Source organism: Chrysochloris asiatica, unplaced genomic scaffold (genome assembly GCF_000296735.1).
Source record: "Chrysochloris asiatica unplaced genomic scaffold, ChrAsi1.0 scaffold00077, whole genome shotgun sequence".
Classification (NCBI taxonomy): Eukaryota; Metazoa; Chordata; class Mammalia; order Afrosoricida; family Chrysochloridae; genus Chrysochloris; species Chrysochloris asiatica.
The window spans coordinates 12,105,491-12,120,048 of NW_006408595.1; the positions used below are offsets into that span (position 1 = coordinate 12,105,491).

The 14,558-nt window shown below is 39.2% G+C and overlaps 1 protein-coding gene across 1 annotated transcript in view; it reads right to left on the reverse strand.

Moving 5' to 3' along the window:
* SLC38A1 (solute carrier family 38, member 1) overlaps window positions 1-14,558 on the reverse strand; it is a 66,342-nt gene that overhangs the window by 12,835 nt on the left and 38,949 nt on the right. Inside the window, exons 5-8 of the mRNA XM_006865324.1 lie at window positions 6,552-6,625; window positions 5,018-5,110; window positions 4,151-4,232; window positions 3,068-3,150 (exon numbers count right to left, since the gene is read on the reverse strand). Of these exons, the coding sequence (XP_006865386.1) occupies window positions 3,068-3,150; window positions 4,151-4,232; window positions 5,018-5,110; window positions 6,552-6,625 (332 nt within the window). The remainder of the gene's footprint in view (window positions 1-3,067; window positions 3,151-4,150; window positions 4,233-5,017; window positions 5,111-6,551; window positions 6,626-14,558) is intronic.

Here is a 14,558-nt window from a genome sequence, read left to right on the forward strand (position 1 = left end):
TATGTGTGTGTGTGTGTGTGTGTAGTAATTGGTGTGGCACTGTGGTCTAATGTGTCAGAATGCAAAGTCGTTTGAACTGCAAGATCGGTGGTTCAAGCTCACCAGCTGCTCCTTGGAAACCCTATACGGGTCGCTATGGGTTGGAATCGACTTGATGGCACTTAACAACATATAGTAACAACATGTAGTTATATATAAATATATATATATATATATTTATATAAACTGTGAACCACAAGGTAGGCAGCTTAAACCCACCAGGTGTTCCTCAAAAACCCTAATCAGGGTCATTATGAGTTGAAACTGACTTGATAGCACTTAACAACAATATATTCAATGTTGTTGTTGTTGAGTGCTGTCAAGTCGGTTCCAACTCACAGTGACACTGTAAAGGATTTCCAAGAAACGGTTGTTGATTCCAGTGTATTAAATACTATATGTGTATTAAATTATATATATATAATTCTAGTGTTGTTGTTGTTAGGTGCCATCGAGTTAGTACCGACTCATAGTGACCCTATGCACAACAGAACAACACACTGCCCGGGCATAGGCCAGCCTCACAATTGTTGCCATGACCGAGCCCATTGTTGCTGCCACTTTGCCAATCCATCTCATTGGGGGTCTTCCTCTTTTCTCTGACCCTCCACCTTACCAAACATGATATCCTTTTCCAGCGACTGGTCCTTCCTGAAAATATGTCTCACCAAGTATGAGAGACAAAGTTTGGCCATCCTGGCCTCCAAGGAGCACCCTGGCTGTACTTCTTCCAACACAGCTCTGTTGGTTCTTTTGGCACTCCATGGTACTTTCAATATTCTCCTCCAACACCATAACTCAAATGCATCAATTCTTCTATGATCTTTCTTATTCACTGTCCAGCTTTTACATGTATATGAGGTTACTGAAAATACCATGGCTTGGGATGGTGAGCTTGAACTGCCGACCTTATGGTTCAAACCAACTTTGCAGTTCAGTTCATTAACCCACAGTGCCATACCAGGACATAAATATTACAGAATGTATACAGTGGTTTGATTTTTTTTTTAATCAAAAACCAAACACTTTGGTTTGCAATAATTTTTGGAAGAACACTTTCTCTTCCCCCAGTGTAACAGGTTGTTTGATTTCTTTTTTAAATTGTAATTTGAGTAATAGATTACAGAGCAAATTGGTTCTCCATTTATACGCATTTTATTTAGTGACATTAATTGCAATTCCCACTATAACAGCACTCTTCCAACTTCCTCCCTGTGTTTCCCATTTTGGAAGAACTTTAATCCAAATTTCTGCTTTGAATTAACTCAGCATTAAAGGAGATGCATTTTATAGGCTTCTGATTGGATGGCAGTGTGGCCACATGTCTTTCAACATCAGGCATTCATCTCCAAAAAATATGTGTCAAAACCAAGTAGATATGACCACAGATTAGCCGCCATCTTTGACTTTTCACTTTTCATCACTGAGACAAATAATTGAGATTTGTTATACTCTGTTAATTCAAGTGTGATTAATTTATCTTCTGGCATGACTATATATAACTTTCAGCTTTAGTACTATATTGGAAAACATACTTATCTATGTGATCAGGGCATTTAAGATCGCATAGGAGACTTGAAACATTTACTGATGAAGATTAAAGAGCACAGCCTTCGGTATGGGTTGCATCTCAATGCCAGGAAAACAAAAATCCTCACCACTGGACCAATAAACAGCATTCTTATCAATGGAGAAAAGATTGAAGTTGTCAAGGACTTCATTCTTCTTGGATCAACTATCAATAGTCACGGAAGCAGCAGTCAAGAGATCAGACGACGTATTGCATTGGGCAAATCTGCTGCACAGGAACTTTTTAAAGTGTTGAAGAGCAGAGATGTCAGCTTGAGGACTAAGGTGCGCCTGACCCAAGCCATGGTATTTTCAATAACCTCATATGGATGTGAAAGCTGGACAGTGAATAAGAAAGATCGAAGAAGAATTGATGCCTTTGAGTTGTGATGTTGGAGAAGAATATTAAAAGTGCCATGGACTGCCAAAAGAACCAATAGATCTGTTTTGGAAGAAGTGCAGCCAGAGTGGTCCTTGGAGGCCAGGATGGCTAAGCTTCGTCTCTCATACTTTGGACACATTGTCTGGAAAGAACAGTCACTGGAGAAGGATGTCATGCTGGGTAAGATGGAGGGTCAGAGAAAAAGAGGAAGACCCCCAATGAGATGGATCAGCCAGGTGGCATCATTGATGGCATCAAGTGTGGCAACGGTAGTGAGGTTGGCCCAGGATTGGACATTGTTTCGTTCTGCTGTGCATGGGGTTACTATGAGTCAGTTCCAACTCGTTGGCACCTGACAACAACAACAACAACATAGGAGACTGTAGGGCTGGTATGGTGCTGTAGGATAAGCACTAGACCACAAGGTTGTTTGAACCACAAGGTTGTTTGAATAGCAAGGTTGGTGGTTCAAAATCACCAGCTGCTCCTTAGAAACCCTATACAAGGTCACTATGAGTCAGAACCAACTCCACCGCATTTAGCAACAACATGAGGAAATTATATTTTCTCAACTTTCCTAAGAATACACATGAGTTGTATTCTTAGGAAATAGCACTATTAGAAATAGCACTTTCTTTGGCTCGACCTGAGTTATGCAAATGGTTGATGGGTTTGATGGCTAACTGACAGATTGGAGGTTCAAGTCCATCCAGAAGTCCCTTGGAAGAAAGGCCTGGTGATCTACACTTCTGAGAGCTCAGTCATTGAAAACCCTATGGGGCACAGCTCTACTCTGACACATGTGAGGTGTCTCCATGACAACAGCTGGACTTTTTGTTGAGGGCCCAGAACCTCCCTTTCTCCCTGTACCCCTCAGCAGAATAAAGCCTTATGAAGTCACACCCTGATCAGTATTTTCATCTCAATTTAAAGTCATAACTGATTAATACTTATGTTATTCACTTAATCTTTACCCTAAAAGAGGAAGCAGAGGGCAAAGTTTTTGTTCATTGTTACTAGATTTCTGATTCATCAGGGCACCATAGAGTCTATGACAAAAGCAAGATCTTTCCTTACCTAAATTCTTCAAGAGACACAGAGGGAGAATTATGCCAAAGGTAACTATTACCACCAGAATGCGGCCATCCACATACCAGGCCCTGAAAGGCATTTAAATAGATGTTATAGTTTCTTAGAAAGCAACCTTTTATTCCTCATATATAAAATGTCATCATATGTTTTAATTAATTTTTAAATTTGTATTCGTTTTTGCCATTATTTTCATGCTTATTATTTTATCATCATTCAGGTTTTAACCAAATACTTTAACCTAACCACTACTCATTTACTACTGCCTTGCTCCTATGAGATGGGAAAAGGTCTATTGTGGATCTCCTTCCTCCATTGGCTAAATGTAGTATTCCTTTGAATTATTTAAGTAGTTTCAAAGTTGAATGCACAGGTTACATTCTGTAAGATTACAATTTGTTTTATCAATTATTAAAAGAGAAAGTTCCTTTTTGTTTGGCATGGGTAATATCAACAAGAAACCAGTCCATACAGGTAGGCATTTCTGTCTCCCTGATGCCTTGTATTTGACCTTGGATCCTCTAGTACTTCTGCGAAGCTGTCTCGAAAGGAAACAAAGAAATGAAAGACTAGCAAGAACTGCTAAATAAGAGGGACTTGAAACATAATATACACACCAAACACAGCTACACAGTTTTTCAGGGATAGCTACATCTCTTTAATGAGGTTACTTCACGTAAACTTTGCTCCCAAAATGCTATATTCCTTCTTCAGGAAAGAGACTAAGGTCTTGATTTTTTTCTTTTTCCCTACCTGTTCTAATTGTGTGTTAAATATATTCCATTATCTGTTCTACTTCATGGAAACTAGATATAGATTTCAGATTCTTGGGAAAATGTAATAGTTACCCATTAGTGCATGACAGATGAATCTGTCTTTTAAATGTTTATATTTTAAAGCTACCCCTTGCTTCTGACATTTATATAGATCCAAAGAAATTTCTTGTAGAAAAAATAAATAAAGAAAAACAATCTAGGGAAATGTTTGTTTTGGGAATTTTCATTAAACACACACACTTCAGTTCATTCACATTTAAATTAAAAGCATGTTACTTATATATTTATAACGTACGAAAACGTCTCTTCTTTTCCCATCAGAAACTTTATGGCCGAGGGTAGTTCATTTTTTACTATGAAGAGGTAGCTCAGCATTGCTGGGAAAAAATGAGAACATTGTTAGAAAGAAGATACTAAGGTTCATGTTGCAAGCTATTCAAAAAGTAACCAGCCTCGCTCTTAGACTAACCTTCAATAAGACCTAAGGACAGCTAGAAGCATTCTTACAGTGTCCCTCATTTTAAAGAATCAGCTAGTAGGGAGTCCTGGTGTGGCACAGTGGGTTAATGCGCTGGAAAGCAAGTTCAAGCTCACCAACTTCACCTTAGAAACCCTATACAGGGTTGTTATGAGTCGGAACTGACTCAACGACACTTAACAACAAAACAATCTATGCTTTAGAGTCTTGTGCTACATTATGCACTGGACCACTAACTACAAGGTTAGCAGTTCAAACCCACCAGCCGCCCCTTGGAAATCCTATAAAGACAGTCACTATGAACTGAAACGGATTTGACAGCACTTAACAGCAACAACAATCTGTGCCATCAGGAGTCCTGGTGTAGGATAAGCACTGGACTATTAACTTCAAGGTCGGCAGTTCAAACCTACCAGCTAGCTGATCCTTAGGAAAAAATGAAACTCTGCTCCTGTAAAGATTTACAGCCTTGGAAATTCTATATAGGGTTGCTATGAGTCAGAACCAATTTGATAGCAGTGGGTTTCGGTTTGGTTTGGTTTGAACCTACACTTTACTTTCTATGAGGAGAATAACTGAATTATTCAAATTCATGTGGCTACCTAATTACACATTTACTCAAATTAGAAAAGATATACAATGCTCACCAACTTTAAAATGATGCGTACAAAAGCATGTTCTTACCTCCAGTATTCTGTAGAGAAGTGGCTCCAAAGATTACCAATTTCCCTGTAGTGCCAAAGACTTGTTCCCCAAGCTTTTCATAAACCATGCAGCCTATTTAAAACCAAATGTGAGAACAGAAGAAATGATCAGGTTTTGAAAATTAAAGTAGTCAAGAATCCATCATTCTTGGACCATTCTCCAAGTTAATTTGTGCCTTTTTTCCAAAATCACATAAATAACCTCCTTGGCTTTGCAAGGGTTAAGACAGTCTCACTATAAAATAATCTCTTGACATTTTAAAATGTCAGACATGACCACCATTTCTCCTTTTTCAAATCGGCTACCATTAGAACTTTCATGTCGTAAGACTGTTTTTTAAACTACCTCACATAGTCTTCTTACTTTACTAGGGAGAAAGTCCCACTTTGTTCTTATTCTCAGGTTTAGTTTATACCAGTAAAATGAAGATTTTATTTTTTTAAATCTACCCTGATGGTTGGAGACAAAAAGATTATTCTTGAGTTAATGAACTGCATTGACTAGGCTAACAAAGAATTATCTTAATAACATTCCATCTGTACCTCATGAGTCCAAAATATAATAAAAAGCTAATAGTTGTGACAGCAGAATTCTGATAATTTGTAAAATGTAATTCAAGGATATACAACTCACACACACACAAACAGACAAATCTATCAAAAGAATAACTTTGACTCTACCCAAATTCTAAACTATCCAAGGAGCTCATTTCAACAATATACTAGAAGTCCAATTCAGTCATTTAAAAAACAAAAAAAAATGTTTATTTTTTAATGACATTTTATTAACTTACTAGCTCATGTTTTCAAAGCTCCAAAGAAAGCAGTCTGAATCCTGCTAGAATTAAACCTTTGTTTAATCTCTTTGAAGACTGATGTTTAAATTAGACAATGGTTAGATCCTTAATCTATTACAAAATGTTCCAGTTAAATGCAGTTGCCTATGTACTATAATAGCTGGCCAATGCGGCTGGAGCTAATATAAAAGTCACAGTATTACAAACATCATTCAGTCTCCCAGGAACGGAGAATAAACCCTTCAGGTATTACCCTGCCCAGAGTACTTGATGTTCCTTCACAGGATGCTCACTCCCCAATGGCCTCAAGAGAAGCATTTTCTCTTTGGAATATGCACAAAAGAGAGTGAGAAGTCTGTTTACTTTTAAAATCTTGGAGGCTGAAATAGAAAAGCATGGGATCCTTGTTCTGAATTTGTAGAGACCAAAGGAAAAAGTGAAGCCTTTAAGATGATGTCATATTAAACTAGAATCGGTGTCCATAAGTGTTGACTTTAAATGGCAATGCTATTTGTTCTCTGTCCACCACAATTTAATTTATAGTCTGCTCTGTCTCCCTAGGTAAGTACCACTACTGCACTTTTTTTTTTACTGTAGGGCAAAGGGTCTCTCTTTATAATCAAGTTGCAGAGTAGAGAGGGCATCACTTGCTTACAATAATCACCATGAGTAACATTCACCCTGACTTTAATAAAACTACATACATCCTCAGCTTACCTGTTTCCTTTGAACAGATCAACAGAAGGTTTATTGAATATATTGACAGCAATGTCACTGAAGTCAAAAGTATCCTAAAGCAAAGCAAAGAAGTCTGGTTATAACAACTTTAAAAAGAACATACTCTGGTCTTAGGTAGGAGGCCAAAGGTTTATTTATTTGGTTAATACTGTTTGTTAATGGCATCCAAATTTTGGAACCGATTAGTCACCTCCGGTTTTAAACCCTCAATAAAAATGTCCTGCCAAATGACTCGATGGCACTTAATAACTACAACCAAATAAAGAAGTGTTCATTAGAATCTGAGTAACACAAGCAGTTTAACTCCCTTATGTAATTCAAAGCCCAAACAGCTTTCCTCTGCTCTCTGGGATCATTTCTTTTGAGATGACTTTAAAACAACATAAAAGAAGCTTTGTATACTCTTCAGTGTCCTCTGTTATGCCCCAGTGGGAGTGGGAAATGGAAATGGAGGGTGAAGATAAAGGTTTGCAGGGACCTTTAGGGCAGTAACCATGTGATTTAGGACAACTTGTTTAATCTCTCTGAATTCCTTCCTCACCTTTAAGATAAAGACAGAAAGCAAATTGTGTCCAAGGTTGCTTTCATCTAACATCTGACTATTTTTGAATCGACTCATTGGACCACTGAGATGGTTAGCCGTTTTCTGCACCTGGCTCCTCTTAAAAGAATAAGTGCCTCTTAACTAAGGGGGGATTTTGAGAATCAAGCATTAATGAAAAGACTTTTTTGAATGACAAACTCTTGTTTTTGTTTTAGTACATCTGGCTCATTATATCACACCCTCCCCCAGGAAAAAGCACAGTGAAAATGACATGAGCGTCTACAGATGATTTTTTGAATAATTTGGTCAAAACAGATGTGGTTATTGAAAATAAAGCCTACTTATTAAAAAGAAAAAAAAATCATCCAGTTGCCAAATCAAATCACTCACTTCCTGATGTAGAGAATTATGCCTCGAGAACAATACATTATTGCAATTGATTCCAAATTTGAGTGACGAAAGCAATGATTTCTCAAGTGCTGCTGAGGCACATGGCACATCCTATGGTTCTCTCTGTGTAAGCTGTCTTTCCCCAAAGCTCTCCTCCGATCCTAAACACCTGTTGAACCATAGATACTCTGGTTCTTGAGCCCAGCTCAGCTCAGATGTCACTTCCCTTGGCCCCAGGCAGAATGGCTCCCCCTTAGCTTGCTCATCTCCATGGCATTTTGTGTCTCCTTCATGCAGTGTAGCCGTGAGGACATAAATAGGGCATATAGAACAGTCAATGGTGGAGCAGATGGACTGCCAGAGATTGGCCAGAAAACATAAAAGAGAGGCGGAGTTCAGCAAAGGTAAAACAAACATTTGGGTTTGCCAAACTGTTCTACCAATAAAGGGGAAATTAGGTCAAGCTACGATTGTAAGGAAACGCATTCAGATATATATTTACATAGCTAAGATCCTTGAGTGAGGAGGGTGATTAAGTAGATTACACCCTGGTTATCTCCTCTAGTTGAGGAAACTGAGAGCAGGCGTTTGTTGGCCAATCCAATAGTTCTGAGATAGCCAATGGAACATGATTTGATATGCTCTTTCAGAGAAAAAGACTTGGGACATAATTGTGGTACAGTTTTTTTTTCATATTATAAGATAAACGATATTTACATTGAAGAAGCGAGTGCTGTGTTTCATTGTGAGTTCATTCATGATTTTAGGGACACAGAATGCTAAGTGTCAACTTGTACATATGCATTTGACAGGCCTTAGAGGAGTTCTGCGTGGCACAGGATTGCATGGGCTTTTCAGTGGGGGGGAGGGCGGCATGGATACCACCTTAGCTGTGCATTTGACTCTGTGTCTTGTTGGGTTCACTCTCCTGAGAAGACTTGGAGAGGAGAGGGGATATTACCATGAGGACCAAGGTTAATGTATTAAAGAGTATGACCTTGCAGAAACCTGTGGCACTGAGTTAGACATTGGGCTGTTGACCAAATGTTGGCAGTTCAAACCCACCAGCCACTCTACAGGAGGAAGAAGGCATTACAGATTTAGTCTCAGAAACCTATATAGGGTTGCTATGAGTCAGAATCAGCTCAAAGGCAGTGGGATAGTGGGACAAAGTGATTTACTAAAGGCCCTAAGCTTGGGTGAACCAGGTTTTATTGTTGTTTAGTGCTGTTGAGTCAGTTCCAATTACAGTGACCCTGTATAGGCTTTCTGAGGCTTTAAATCTTTGAGGGGGCAGAAAACTTCATCTTTCTCCTTTGAAGCAGCTGGAGGGCTCAAACCATGGACCTTGTGTTTTGCAGTCCAGTGCTTATCACATGGAGCCACTGCACTCCCTAGGTGAACTAGATACCTATTAGCAAAAGAAGCATTCTAAGTAAATATCCATCACTTTCCCCTGGAACCACCTGGCTTTTGCATTCAGCTGCCCATTAACACATTCTGCAGGGTTAAATCCCTAAATGATGCTCAGTTTTTCTTTGGTCCTCAACAAGGATGTGAGGGATTTTTCCATAAACTTCTTCACTCCTGACAGAAAAAAATCTTCAGAGAAGATTTTAGCGACGTCCTCTCCTGCCTACCTTCTTTCTCACACCTCAAAAGAGCAAAATGAGGTGTTCCCACAGTGATGAAAATAACCTTTTAGCTCCCTTGAGACCTTTCACCCCGAAGGTAAGGACTCCTAGTGAGAGTACAATTACATTCACCTTTAACCATTCAATCTTCTCTGAAGACTCTCTTCTTTATCCCATCCCTCCCGGAATTTTCCCCTTAGAGACTGAAATTTAATAGAAAACAGAATCTTTTTCTACCTAGAAAGCCACTAAGAGGCAAATTACAGCATATATAATTTTAAGAGTGTTATGGGCTATGAAAGAATCTGGCATAAATGAGAATGAAATTTAGAAACTCCTTGTTTAGATCCTTAGGAAGAAGCAGTAGTTGCCTAATTGGCTTTAGTAGATTCTAGAATAGTCAGTGGAGTCCTGGTGTGGCACTGTGGGTTAATGCGCCAGACTGCAAAGCCTTGTGAACTGCAAGCTCACCAGTGGCTCCTTGGAAACCCTATACAGGGTCACTATGGGTCGGAACTGACTCGATGGCACTTAACAACAACAATAAAGAATAGTCTGTGAGGGTCAAATCAGAGATGCCTTAAGACACAGAAAGCATGACATTGAAAAGGAGGAGCAAGGAGGAATATAATGGCTTATTTGAATATTCATTCTATTTTGAGCAAGATTGTACCCCTATTTGTACAAACAGAGATTAGTTCATGTAATTGTGGCTTTAGAAGAGGAACACAAATTGGTATTCCTGTACCAGTGAAGAGCAATATAGATGATTCATTCTTATTTCATCAGGATATTACTTCAGCTTCCACACTGCTAAACACTAACCCCAAATTTTAATATGGTGGGGGCAAAAACTGTCTGTCTAAATGGGAACTAAACCTTTCCTGGGAGCAGAGCAATAGGTAATAGCCTCAAGGAGAAGGAGGGGATCTAGAACATGTTAATGGGCTGCAGGGAATGGTAGTGTGAGAAGCAGAGTTGTGATGAAGGAACTTTTGAGAACCTATGTGGCAACGATGTCTTGAAAAGTATGGCACTACACCCCAAATTTTGTGCTACACCTGCTTTCTGAGAAGACAGATGCTTGTTAGGAAACAGGATTTTAGATTCCTTGTCTTAAAGGAGCCCCTTAGAAAGTGTCTTGTCCAGCTTTTCCTTCAGTACCAGAAACCACTATGCTCCATACCAACATGTAGGCATCAGGTTTTGGAAAGTGTCTTCTAACTGGAACACATTTTGTTGCCCATTTTGTTTCTGGGAAGCTCTATGCTTTATAACTAAAGCTGAACTGAAATTATTGCTTATACTTCTACTCTTTAATACTCATTTTAGCCTCTAGACCTATTCAAATCTATGTGAAACTGAACTCTTCCTTTACCTAACAGTACATGCTCTCCCCTCACCCCCATCTCCATTCTATTTTATTCATTCAAGCCACCATCTTTATTTTGAGGTTAATTGCATTATTTTTTACATGTCTCCCTTTTCTTGCTTCCTGTCCCATTCTCTACTCTAAAAGCCTGGTAATCTTTCTTATTTTGTTCATTTATTAGATTGTAGGTTAGGCCATGATTGTTTAATGTACATATTTACCTATTTATATACAACACGAAACACAACGCATAGCCAGCTAGTAAATATATGTTAAATAAGTGACTTTAGAGATATTAGACTCATACCCATAAATCATGAGAGACTATGCACACTATTTTGCTAAAGTCAAGATACAATAAACTTAAGATAGAACTGACATACTAATACTAGTCTACCCTTATCTCCAAAAAAAAAAAAAAAGAAAAGAAGAAGTTAGGTTGTTGTTAAGTACCATAGAGTCAGTTCAGAATAATAGCGAGTGATCCTACACAGGGTTTCCAAGGAGTGGATGCTGGGTTTGAACTGCTGACCTTGTGGTTAGCAATATAGTGCTTATCCCACAGTGCTACACAAATTAGGTTAGCATTTGTTGATTGTTGTTGTTGAGTGCCAATGAGTTGGTTCCGACCCATAGTGACCCTGTATAGGATTTCCGAGGAGTGGTGAGTGAGCTTGAACCACTGACTTTGTGGTTCAAATGACTTTGCAGTCCAGCACATTAGCCCACAGCACCAAACCACGACTACTATTTACAAAAACTCTGTTGGCCTCTATGGAGTAATATTTTCTTCAGTAATTGTACATAACAAGGTAATTAATAACTTGCTCTACAATATTGCTTGTTGTTGTTATGTGCCGTGGAGTCGGTTCCGACTCATAGTGACCCTGTATAGGGTTTCCGAGGCTGTAAATCTTTATGGAAGCAGAGAAAGCCTCATCTTTCTCCTGCGGAACAGCTGGTAGTTTTGAACTGCTAGCCTTAAGGTTCACAGCCCAACTCGTAACCACTATGCTACCAGAGCTCCTTAGGTGCTACCTTTTACCACTTTTGAAAACTGGGATGAAATTTGCCTATCTCCAGACTCTGGTAACACTCTTGTTCTCCATGATTTCTTCAATATTTCTGACAGGAACCCTAGATACATTTTTTCTATTTTCTGCAAGAAATTCTGACTTACATCTTAAACAAAGAACATCTAGACATCTATTTTTTAAATGGATTAAATTGCTAGGATTTTAATTCTTTGTCCTTCCACATTTAACACCAAGATTACATGGATAATGTTACAAAATCCACTTATTTTTTAAGTACCTGTCAACAACTTCGAGAACTGCAATGATGAGCGGAGCCAGAGCATTTAAAGTGACTGTATTTGGGTAAATTTATTGAATCATACACTTAAACTTAGAGACATATATTACATATAACTGTTGTCGTTAACTGCCATCAAATCGGTTCTGCCTCATAGCAACCCTGTATAGGGTTTTCAAAGTGTGGCTGTTGAGTTTGAACTTCTGACCTTGTGGTTTGAACTGACCTTGTTGTCCAATGCTTAATCCTACAGTGCCACATCAGAACTCCAAGTTGTAACTAAATAAAGCTAATTAAAAACAAAACAAAACAAAACAAAACAAAAAAACCCAAAACCCAACACTTTAAGGGAGAAAGGAGTATTTTAAAAATCTAGCTTAGCTATGTAACAAGAAATCATGAGACAAACTCCAAACTCAGCTTCAGAGCTTTTGGCAGTGGCGGAGGTGAAGTTGCCGATTCAGAAATAGCTCAGGTGGGGGTGTTCAGGGCTGCTCTACAGATGACTGCTTTCAACTCTTCCATGATCCATTCCTCTCTAAAGTATAGAGGACCCTTACCAACCTCTAGTATGAGTCTTCCTATCCTCTCTCTTGCCAAAGTTCAAAGCTGAATTTTTCAAACTTTAATGTGCCGATGATGTGGTATTGCAGGATCTACACTGGTCGGCAGTTAAAATGTATCAGCAGCTCCTCAGGTTCCCTATACAGGTAACTATGAGTCAGAACTGACTTGACTGTACTTAGCAACAACAACGAATTATCTTAGGAACTTATTAAAATGAAGATTTTGCAGAGGGACTGAGTCTGCATTTCTGACAAGCTTGCAACCTCCCTGGTCTGTACAAATGACTAACGTGTGCTTGGCTGCTAAATGGAGGTTCAAGTTCACCCAGAGGCACCTCAAAAGAAAGACCTGGTAATCTGTTTCCAAAAATAATCAGCCACTGAAAATCTTATGGAGTACTGTTCTATTCTGACACATGTGGGGTTGCCATGAGTCAGAATGACAGCAATTGGCTGGTCACAAGCTCCCAGATGCTCCTGATGCTGGTGTTTCATGGACTACACTATGAATGGTGGTGGTTGTATTCCGTGAAGTCACAGGGGTTAAGGTGTTTGCCTGTGAGCTCTGGGTCTGTGGCATATACATCTCAGCTGTCCCTGTTTCTCACAACCACTACGCTAGCACCGCATCACTTGCCACACACACACTGTGTAAGGGTGAGGCACAGGGGAGGTGTCATGCCAGTGGTTCAGTATTGTTGCCTGTAATAGGGATTCAACAGCTGCCCAGGTGAGATGGCAACATCTCCAGCTGAGTCTGAGTCCTCATCATCCCTGTGGGATGCTGACTGAGCTCTTCTCTTCCCTTCAGCTCATCAACTTCCTAAGGTGTTAAGGGCAGTACTTACTTCACCAAGGGGCATTTTTAAATGATCGCCAAACCTCTCCTATCTGCTCTTCATATCTATCCCCTTTCAAAGGTATCTGATGTGCACTGCACTATATAACTTGTCCTCTCTTCCAGGTCCCGTCAACAGGTATAACACTTTTACCACCTTCATTGAAATGTGCTGGAAAGTCCACGAGAAACCCCCCTGGGCTAGAGAAAAGGCAGTCTGTGATACTGTATTACTGCTTTTATCACTGACTCCTGACAACCCACAATTCTCTTACTCCCAAACTCAGCTATTCATGATCAAGGAGGGAGATTTGCAAGTAAAATTTTAAATCTAGGGCAAAGGAACTAGACAAACTGTAAGAAACAGATTGTTTTCTGGCCAACTCTCTCTTTTCAGTCCAGGTCTGATTTTTCTTTTCATTTCTTTCAGCTTGAGAAATGCTGATTATGGCCTCCCCTGTTTATTTTCTGACTCCAGTTCTTTCCACATTTCATCATAATATTTCACCTGTCTGCAAAAGACCTCCTTAAAGTTTTAAAAAGCAAAGATACCACTTTGATGATCCAAGACATGGTCTTTTCAGTCGTTTCATATGCACACAAAAATTGACTAATGCTATAAAAAGACAGAAGAACAATGTATGCATTTCAATGATAGAATACACAATATACTGTAGACTGCTAGAGGAACAACCAAATCAGTCTTAGGAAAACTACAGCTAGGATGCTTCTGAGAAGTGACTCGCTTACTTTCGACACACTGTCAGCAAAGGTCAACTGCTAGAAAAGGACATCATGCTTGGTAAAGCAGAGGGTCAGTGAAAGTGAGGGAAGCCTCAGTGAGCTGGGATGACACAAGGTTGCCATGAGTCACAGCTGACTATATGGCAACTAACAACCAATCATCTTTCTCCAGCCCTTCTCTGCTGCTGTTGCTTTCCCTCCCTTGCTTCTACCTGTTGCTTTTCTTCTACCTTTCTAAACTGGCTCAAACCTTCTTTATTCATCTCTTCTCTATGCTGACTCTCCCTGCCAGTCCACAACCCCCTCCCCCAAGTCTCCTAAGGGAAATATGCATATGGACAGAATAAAGATTTATCACAGTCAGAGCTTAGGTGATTTATTTCTGTTTTCATTTATTTCATGCATTTTCCATATGATCTCTAGTGATTACCTTACTTTTACAACAAAGATACTAAGATGAAAAATATTTAAAAAGTAAATCATGGCAAGCAAGAAGGCAATGGGGAAACATTTATAAAATCCTGAAAGACAAAAATTGCCAACCAAGAATCCTTTATCCAGCAAAGTTATCAATCAAATATGAT